The following is a 9675-nucleotide window of genomic DNA, read 5'->3' on the forward strand; positions in this document are numbered from 1 at the left end:
GTCCTTAGTCTTTAAAGACAGCTCCTGATTCAAAACTGCATCTTGATAACATGGTTATTAAGAAGTACTTATCACCTTTAACAAGAGCCCTAATTATATGCTACCTACTTTGCTTAACACAGAGTATCCTTTAGACCTCTCAACAACTCAATAAAGTAGATATTATTTTGAACTTAATAAATATTACCAAGTTTCAGTTAGAAAATGTGTTAACCATTCATATCAAGAAATTAATTTTTGCTGGCTTTAAAAATTTTCTTCTTTCACATACAAATGGAAAAAGAGTAAAGCATTAAATGTTTAATCATTAATACAATGGTTAAGAAGTGGGGTTTTCCAATCAGTTTATTAGTTTAGTTGCCTTATCATATATGGTTGAACATACATGGATGAACAGTTTTCAAAGAATTTCAAAGAATATTGCCATCGACTATAAAAAATACATAAAACTACACTATTATAAATGTATCTGACTTTCCTTTGATGAGCCAGAAGGCACTTAGGAATCTTCCTAAATCTTAAAGCAAAAGTTTCCAAATATCTGTCTTAATTTAAGGACCTGTGAAGATCTGTGGCAAATGAGAAAAATAAGGTGAAATATACATGCTTGCTGGTTTATTAAGTTTACTAATAGAAATTATGCTTTGTTTACTTTCTGGTATTAATATCGTTTCTTCATTCCTGGTTTCTCCTCATGTTCCATTGGGGATATTGAGATTCCCAGTTAATTTCAATGTAAGGATTAGTTTTTATAAAGTAAACATTAGTTTTACAAAAAAATCTCAAAGAAACAAAAACACAGCTATATTGGATGTTCCACAATGTAAAATTTGAAATAACTGTTTATGAGAGTCTGGAAATTGGAGGGAACTTCTACTTTTGGCATTGTGATTGGCTACACGTGAGACTCTCCTGATGAACAAGTAAGACTCTGGCTGGGAAACGCACATTAACACACTACTGATCTCATATGAAGTAGGGGGAGAGGCAAAATCCATCAAAACTGGTGGAAACTGCAGGCAGAAGAGAGGGGTATGAGTGTCCCGAGAAGTGGATGCCCATGGCAACTTAGCTGTGAGGATTCTGAGCTTTGGCTCAGAAGTAGAGTGAGGGTGAGAGGAAATTAACTATCCCCTACAGTTACTCAAGACCTTCAAGGAAGGACCAAAATGGTCCCAAAATAATGATGCCTCTATTATACCAGCAGAGGCAAAAGTGAATCCTCTGCAGTCAAGCCTTACCCAGTTTTGGCCTGTGGAATTTACAGATTAACAAGCAGTGAATTCATAAAGGGCACCATAAATGTAAAGAGGCCAGATACTATGTGTGAGAGTCAGCACAAGCAATAAGCATTTTAACTTCCAAGGACTGCAGATATTTGAGTTCTTGTAGACATTAACGTAGCATACTTAAATAAAGGGCATAATAAATGATCAATAATAAATAGGCAGCTTGAAAAAAAACTTCCAGATACAATTATTGAAATATAATTAATTATAATTATTTAAATTTAAATATATAATTATGGAAATTTAAAGAAACCTCAGTGAATCAGTTAAATGGTAAATTAGAAATATCTGAAGAGTGAACATGCAGATGCTGTATACATGAAAAATTAACCAGATTGCAGCACAGGGACAAAGAGATGAAAAATATGAAAGACAAAGATATGGAGGGTAGAATGAGGGCTAAACATATGTCTAATATGAATTCTACAGAGAACAGAAAGGAGATAATTGTAAAATTTCCAGAATTGATTAAAAGATGAATCCAAAGATCCACAGATCCTGAAATCAAATGTATGTTGAATAGAATAAATAAAATGAAGTTGCTGGGGGCAATTACAGTATCAATTCTAATTATGTCATCTAAAAAGTATGCTATCTAAATGACTTGTAGTCTTTTCTCTGGGGCTTAATTTCTAACTGAAGCTTACTAAAGCTGGTTTTAAACTAAAACTTTAAGTATGCTAGGTTATGAACATATTATTGGAGTTGAAAATCAACCAAATTTAAACTACACAAAATGTAAATGATAAAGAGCAAACAGTTTGATATTTCTATGGATTTTAATCTTAACTTATTATTGTCTATTAATAGTATAAGCCAGCAGTCCCCAACCTTTTTGGCACCAGGGACCAGTTTCATAGAAGACAATTTTTCCATGGACCGGGGGTTTGGGGGTAGGGGAGAGAGATGGTTTTGGGATGATTCAAGCGCATTACATTTATTGTGCACTTTATTTTTGTTATTATTACACTGTAATATATGATGAAATAATTATACAACTCACCATAATGCAGAATCAGTGGGAGCCCTGAGCTTGTTTTCCTGCAACTTGATGGTCCCATCTGGGGGTGGTGGGAGACAGAGACACACGAAGTGTGTCGCTTATGTCCAGTCTACTCTGTAATCTCGTTTTGGTTGCTGTCACTGCAGAAAACCCTGCTTCACAAAGACGGGATGTTAGAAATGGAAGCAGGCTTTTCAGTGCTTTTGTGGCAATCTCAGGCTATTCCGCCTTGACTTTAATCCAGAACGTATGGAAATTTGGACTTGTCTCAGACATAATTTTAAGGCCATCGTCAATTGCGATCTCAAGCAGTTGATCCTCTTCTAGCACAGACAAGGTCGATTCACCTGGCTTATTCACAAATGGGTCACGGATCCATTCCTTCCCAGTTTGGGGGTCTTTTGTGGTTGGGAAGTAATGCTCAAACTCTTTTGAAAGCTGAGATAGGTGATCATGCACCAGCTGGGAGAAAGAAGGCCCTGGCACAGTCTTTCAAAATCTCTGCTAATGTTTGAAACATGTGAAAAATCCCAGTGTTCACTCGTTGCCCCCATAAATCCAGTTTGCCTTTGAATGCAGCCACATTATCTGCAGACTTGAATACAGTTGTCGTTCTCCCCTGAAGTGACAGACTGAGTTCATTGAACAGGTTGAATATGTCACACAAGTAAGCAAGTTTTGTGACCCATTCTGTGTCACTGAAATGTGCTGCCAGTGGTGACTGTTTTTCTAAAAGAAATCTCTGGAGCGGCTCTTGTAACTCAAAAACCCTGGCCAGTGATCTATCTTTAGAAAGCCATCTCACTTCTGTGTATGAGAGAAGACGTGTGTGCTCTGGGTGCATCTCCTCACAGAGCTGCACGAACAGACGTGAGTTAAGGGCATGTACTTTAATGTGGTTGATAATTTTAATCAAATCCTGCAAAATGTTGTTAAGTTCAGGTGACATTTTTCGGCTAGCCAGCATTTCTCTATGGATGACACAGTGTGTAGACTCACATTCAGAAGCGACCTCTTTGACCTGAGTAGTGAAACCAGAAAGTTGTCTAGTTATGGCAGCTGCTCCATCCGTGCATATACCAACACAAAATGACCAGTTTTCCTGTTACGTAATCATTCAAAGACTTGAATAGTTCTGCAGCTGTGGTGTTGGTTGACAACAAAAGTGCACATAACATATCCTCATGCACATCCTCCTGAAAAATATATCGCACAAAAACAAGCACTGTTGGCTTGTCAACATTGGTAGACTTGTCAACCTGGATTGTGTACCACGGTGACTCACTAGCCCTCTCTAACAATTGTGTCTCAATATCCTCTGCTATTTCATCAATTCATGTAGTTATGGTGCTAGCCAAAAGAGGAACACGTGCCACCTTTTGAACTGCAGCCTCTCCTAAAAGTTCACAACAAATGTCCTTAGCAGCAGGCAGAATCAACTCTTCACCAATGGTAAAGGGCTTCTTAGATTTAGCAAGGTGGTTAGCCACTAAGAATGATGCCCTCGGGACTTCCCTGGTGGCACAGTGGTTAAGAATTCACCTGCCAATGCAGGGAACACGGGTTCAATCCCTGGTCTGGGAAGATCCCTCATGCCGCAGAGCAACTAAGCTCGTGCACCACAACTCTTGGGCCCACGTGCCACAACTACTGAAGCCCGCACGCCTAGAGCCCATGCTCCACAACGAGAAGCCACTGCAATGAGAAGCCCACGCACCACAATGAAGACCCAACGCAGCCAAAAATTTAAAACTTAGTTAAAAAAAAAAAAGAATGATGCTCTTAGTGCAGACACATTTGATGAAGTGGTGGCCTTCAATAATTGCTTCTGTTCTTTGTGTTCACTTTTTTTTCTTTTGAAAAACTCCAAAGGCTTGTCTCTTAATGCAGCGTGCTTGGTTTCCACGTGGCGAAGCAGTTCTGAAGGTTTCATGGTTTCGTTGATAGCCAGTCGCCACATATTATACAAAGTGGGCTTGGAGAATGTGAATCACCTGTTGCAATGAACCCGTAATTTAAGTACGACTCTTGGTATTTTCTTTTAAATGCAGATTTCTTTTTGTTGGCAGTCTTAGAGTCTTCTGCTGTCTTCATCACTGGGTCTTTCTCCCTTTTCAAAGAAGCTCTCCAGCGACCTTTGTTTTTTACTCATTTTGGGTAGGGTTAGCTTGTGGGCTTACCAAAACTGACTGAGACAAGTGCACAGCGTGGGAAAGAGGTGTGAATGGAAGTGGTAAATAAAAGAATGGGCAGGGTTCTTCCCTGGTGGCGCAGTGGTTAAGAACCTGCCTGCCAATGCAGGGGACACAGGTTCGATCTCTGGGAAGATTCCACATGCCGTGGAGCAACTAAGCCCATGTGCCACAACTACTGAGCCTGCGTGCTGCAACTACTGAGGCCCACCTGCCTAGAGCCCGTACTCCACAACGAGAAGCCACTGCAATGAGAAGCCCGTGGACATTGTAAAGCAATTATACTCTAATAAAGATGTTTAAAAAAAAAAAGCCCGTGCACTGCAACGAAGAGTAGCCCCTGCTCGCCACAACTAGAGAAAGCCCGTGTGTGCAGCAACAAAGCCCCAACGCAGCCAAAAAAAAAGAGGCAAAAAAACCCACAAAAGGCAGACCATGTGCGGACTAAAATTAGTGTCAGATTCTGATTTAAAGCCTGCCACCAGATGCAGCTTGTCACTTGCCACTCACGGATAGGGTTTTGATATGAGTCTGCAAGCAATTGATTGATTATGGTCTCTATGCAGTCAAAACTCTCTAATGATAATCTGCATTTGCAGCTGCTCCCCAGCGCTAGCATCACTGACTGCCTCAGCTCCACCTCAGATCATCAGGCATTATTCTAATAAGGAGCGTGCAACCTAGATCCCTCATACGCACAGTTCGCAGTAGGGTTTGCGCTCCTATGAGAATCTAATGCCACAGCTGATCTGACAGGAGGCGGAGCTCGGGTGGTAACGTGAGCTATGGGGAGCGGCTGTAAATACAGATGAAGCTTCGCTTGCTTGCTTGCTGCTGCTCACCTCCGGCTGTGCAGCCTAGTTCCTAACCCTTGGTAGAAGCAACAAAACATTGATGAATTATACATATCTAGGGAAATATTGCATACTGTAGCTAGTAGTTATGAATTTAAGCCATTAACTTACCTTGCACTGATTTTGTCATTTACCATTAACATTAGTGTTAATTTCATAACACTCGTATATGCTCTTTTTATAGTGAAACGTTTTGACATTGAGAGTATTAGGAACAGGTAACTACTATGATTTATCCACTCATTCTTTCAATATAAATGAATGCCTAAATTTGCCAGGTACTTTCAAGTATGGGGATGCAGGAGGACACAAAGCAATATATGCTGCAAAGAAAAAAGGCAGAAGGATAAGGGAATGCAGAGGGAGAAGGAAAGGGTTGCAGTTTAAAATAGAGTGACATGGATGGGCTCACTGAGAAGATGACTTTTGGGCAATGACCAGAAAGATGCAGAAGAGGGCCGTGAGGATATCTGGGAGAAAAGGGCTCCAGACACAAGAAAAGCTATGTGCAAAGCTCCTATGGAAGCATGCCTAGAATATTCAAATAACTACAAGGGGGGCAATGTGACTCCTGGGAGGAAAGTAGAAGGCAAAGAGTAGAAAGGGTCAGATAGCTTAACACCTTGTAGACCACTATAAGGACTTTGAGTTTTTACTGAGTCAAATGTGAAGCCACTGGAGAGTTTTTAGCAGAGGAGTGTTGTATTATGACTTAGATTTTTTTAAAAAAGGATCACTCTGTTCTTGTCTTGACAACAGACTATAGGTCTGGTGAGGTAAAGGCAGAAGCAGAGCCACAAGTCGTAAGGCTATTACAATAATCTAGGCAAGCAATGATGTGGCTTAGACCAGAGAGGGGGCAGTGGAGATGCTAAGTGGCTAAATGCTGAATATATTCTAAAGTTACTACGAACAGGATTCCCTGATACATGTGGGGTATGAATGAAAAAGAGAAAGGATTCCAAAATTTTTGGCCTAAACAAAAGATGGAGTTGCCATTTAGTGACACATGGAAGAGAATGAAGGAGAAACAGGTTTTGAAGGAAACATCAGGATTTTTAAGCATACTAAACCTAAGATGCCTAGTAGATACCAAGTGGAGATAGTGAAATGGCAGGTGGATATGATTTTGGAATTCAAATAAAAGATGAGGCCTGAAGACAAAAATTTTGTAATCAAAACATATGGTATTGTAAGTCACCAGACTGGGTGAGATCATCAGGGAAGTGAGTATACAGTAGTGGTCCAAGGTCTAAACTCTGAGGTCCTCCAACATTTAGAGGTAGGGAGTACGAGAAGAAACCAGCAATGAAGACTGAAAAGAAGGGTTCAGTGATATTGCAGGGAAACCAGGAGAGTATGGTGTCCTGGAAGCCAAGGGAAAAAAGATTTTCAACAGGAGGAAGTAATCAACCGTGCCACCTTAAATCAAGTAGAATGAAGACTGAGAATTGGTCACTGGAAAGCAGTGTAATGGTCACTAGTGACCTCAACAAGAGTTGTTTTGATTGGGGGGTGTGGTGGTAGGAAAAACCTGTTGAATTGAGTTCAACACAGAATAGGGGGAGGTATGGAGGAATGAATGGGCAGCACTATGGATAACTCTCTCGAAGGTATATAACACATGGTTGCAGAAAACCACTTTGTTTTCTAGTTAAATACAAGAGATTATTCACCTTGTTCTCCTTTCCCCTCAAAATCTCCCCCAAAATGACAAAAAAAAAAAAAAAAAAAGAATGAGAGGTATTAAACAACCAGGACAAAGCATAAAGAGAAGACAACAATGGGTTTTTTTTGTTTTTTGGCCACACTGCGCAGCATGTGGGATCTTAGCTCCTCAACCAGGGATCAAACCTGCACCCCCTACATTGGAAGCATGGAGTCTTAACCACTGGACCACCAGGGAAGTCCCAAGAGAAGACAACAATGAGACTTTCAGAAGCAGTAAGAAAGCAAATAACTGACTTAGCAGAAGGGATGAAATTATACCAAAGACTGGGATTCTGACAACTAAGACTGTTTACACTGCAGAACTCCTGAAAGTCTCAGCACTTTGAAAGCATTAGGCACCACTCCTTTTAGCCAGGTACAGTACATAGAAACCAGACAAATAAAAAAGCAAGGCAATGTCAACACCAGGAAAACCAGAGAGTTACATAAGAAATAGAGAAGAAACAATACTTACATGGTCACAATAATGCAAACATTTTCACTGACTTGACTAAAAGTTAAAATAATATTAGGAAGATGGGTAAGAAGAAGTGTGGGATGGTAGTGTAAGGTAGCCAAATCCTCCATGGCAGGGGGTGGGAAGGAGAGGGTAACAGATAACCTCTAAAGTTGGTAAGTCAAAATACTGAGATGAGGGCTTCCCTGGTGGCACAGTGGTTGAGAGTCCGCCTGCCGATGCTAGGGGACACGGGTTCGTGCCCTGGTCCGGGAAGATCCCACATGCTGCGGAGCGGCTGGGTCCGTGAGCCATGGCCACTGAGCCTGTGCGTCTGGAGCCTGTGCTCTGCAACGGGAGAGGCCACAACAGTAAGAGGCCCGCGTACAGCAAAACAAAAAACAAAAAAAAAAAGTTAGATGATCACATTATTTTGAAATAAGAAGATAAAAACAGATTAGCAAGGAGTTAAATGTGGTTGATTCTGGGATCAGGACTCTGGAGTAAAGCAGGTGACTACTTCATTTCCTTATGTGTTTTTAATCACAATTTGATTTTTTAAAACCATGTGATTATTAGTTTGATGGTTAAACATGTAACTGAATGGATAAAACACATATAGGAAGTAAGGATAAATAGTAACCTCAGACAAGTTATTTGTTCTACTAGGCAAATATTCAAAATAAAAAATTAACTGGAATAAAAAACTCCAAGTGATACCAACAAGTGAAAGAATAAGGGCAGAGAGACAATAGGAAAAGTGTCTGCAGAAAGCAGGGAGGATGATAGTGTGCCAACATTCTTGTGTTATCGTAAGACTCCAACATTGATAACTTTAAACGCTGGTAGAGAAAAATAATCATAATTATGGGTTAGAAGTAACCACAACGAGAATAAAAATAGAATGTACAGCTTCCAAACCTGCAGAAACATCTGATCTATAAAAAAAAGAAACAGAAAGCATGCTAAGTACAAAACTTATAGTAAGGTAGCAAAAATATACAAAGTAACAACTGATAAAACCATGAGAATATATCAACAACTGGAGATTTTTAAATATATTTCTCTTAGAAACAGCAAAGAGACCACCCTAAAAGCAAATATGAAGACAAATCTAAAATATACATTCACTTTAACATACTGTTCAATCTAACATAATTCTCTACTCCATTTTTTCACATGGAAGTATTTCTCTAGAATAACACTGGTGCCTTTTTCTCCCTCCTTCTCTCCCTATTTTACTAACAGCTTCTTAGGGAAGGAGTGATTTAGCTGATTGGTGAGTTTGGAAGGAGAAACTATACACAAGCTGTTTTCCATTCTCTCTCTACTCTCATTGGAGCTGCCTGCCTACCTACAGTTAAAGTGCTTTCTGTTCTGTTTTCCTGACCATTCTGTAAGTTTGGTGGGTCACTCCACCTGAGACTGGATAGAAAGTTTAATTTAGGGAAATATTAGCAAATCGTATGTCATGCGTTCCAAACTACCTTTAACACAAAGTTCACCGACAACAAGCCCTCCCTATCTGCTCAAAGTCTTCAATCAGCTGTTCAGACTCTTATTCTTAAATATAAGCAGGCAGCCAAAGTTCAGCAGAAACCCAAGGAAAATCTTTATTGTGACAGAGATAAAACATAAACACACACACACACACACACACACACACACACACACACACACACAGTAACATAGGGGAAAGAAAAGACTATGTAGGAAAATGGAAACTTCAAAACAAAGTAATTTAGGGATTTCCCTAGTGATCCAGTGGGTAAGACTCCAAGCTACCAATGCAGGGGGCCCGGGTTCGATCCCTGGTCCGGGAACTAGATCCCGCATGCATGCTGCAAGTAATAAGTCCACATGCCGCAACTAAAAGATCCTGCATGCTGCAACTAAGACCTGGCACAGCCGAAATAAACAAATAAATAAAAAACAAAGTAATTTACAATCATTAATGTCCTCGGATGGATCCTACAAGCTTCTAGAGAGGAAAACAAAAACAAAACAGGGCACATATAAAGGATCAAGAATCAAAACAGCTTCAGCCTTCGCAGTGGCCACAATGGAAGCTAGAGACAACAGAGAAATCCCTTCAGATTTTCAAAGAAAAACAACTGCAAACTTGGAATTCTATATCCATACTATTATTCAAATTGAGATTAGAATTAAA

General features: G+C 40.0%; 1 protein-coding gene across 5 annotated transcripts in view; it reads right to left on the minus strand.

Annotated features, from left to right (window-relative positions):
- Positions 1–7788, minus strand: part of SANBR (SANT and BTB domain regulator of CSR) — a 92581-nt gene extending 84793 nt beyond the window's left edge. For 2 of the 5 annotated variants that reach the window (XR_010934526.1, XR_010934525.1), the window contains exon 1: positions 2293–7788. Coding sequence is in view for 2 of the 5 variants with exons in the window: in XM_067704959.1 (XP_067561060.1) it covers positions 2293–2295 (3 nt within the window). In the remaining 3 variants the exon portion in view is untranslated. The remainder of the gene's footprint in view (positions 1–2292) is intronic. The other 3 variants (XR_010934527.1, XM_067704959.1, XM_067704964.1) reach the window with 2 other exon arrangements.
- Between the last annotated feature and the right edge of the window lie 1887 nt (positions 7789–9675).

This window comes from Pseudorca crassidens, chromosome 14 (genome assembly GCF_039906515.1).
Source record: "Pseudorca crassidens isolate mPseCra1 chromosome 14, mPseCra1.hap1, whole genome shotgun sequence".
NCBI lineage: Eukaryota > Metazoa > Chordata > Mammalia > Artiodactyla > Delphinidae > Pseudorca > Pseudorca crassidens.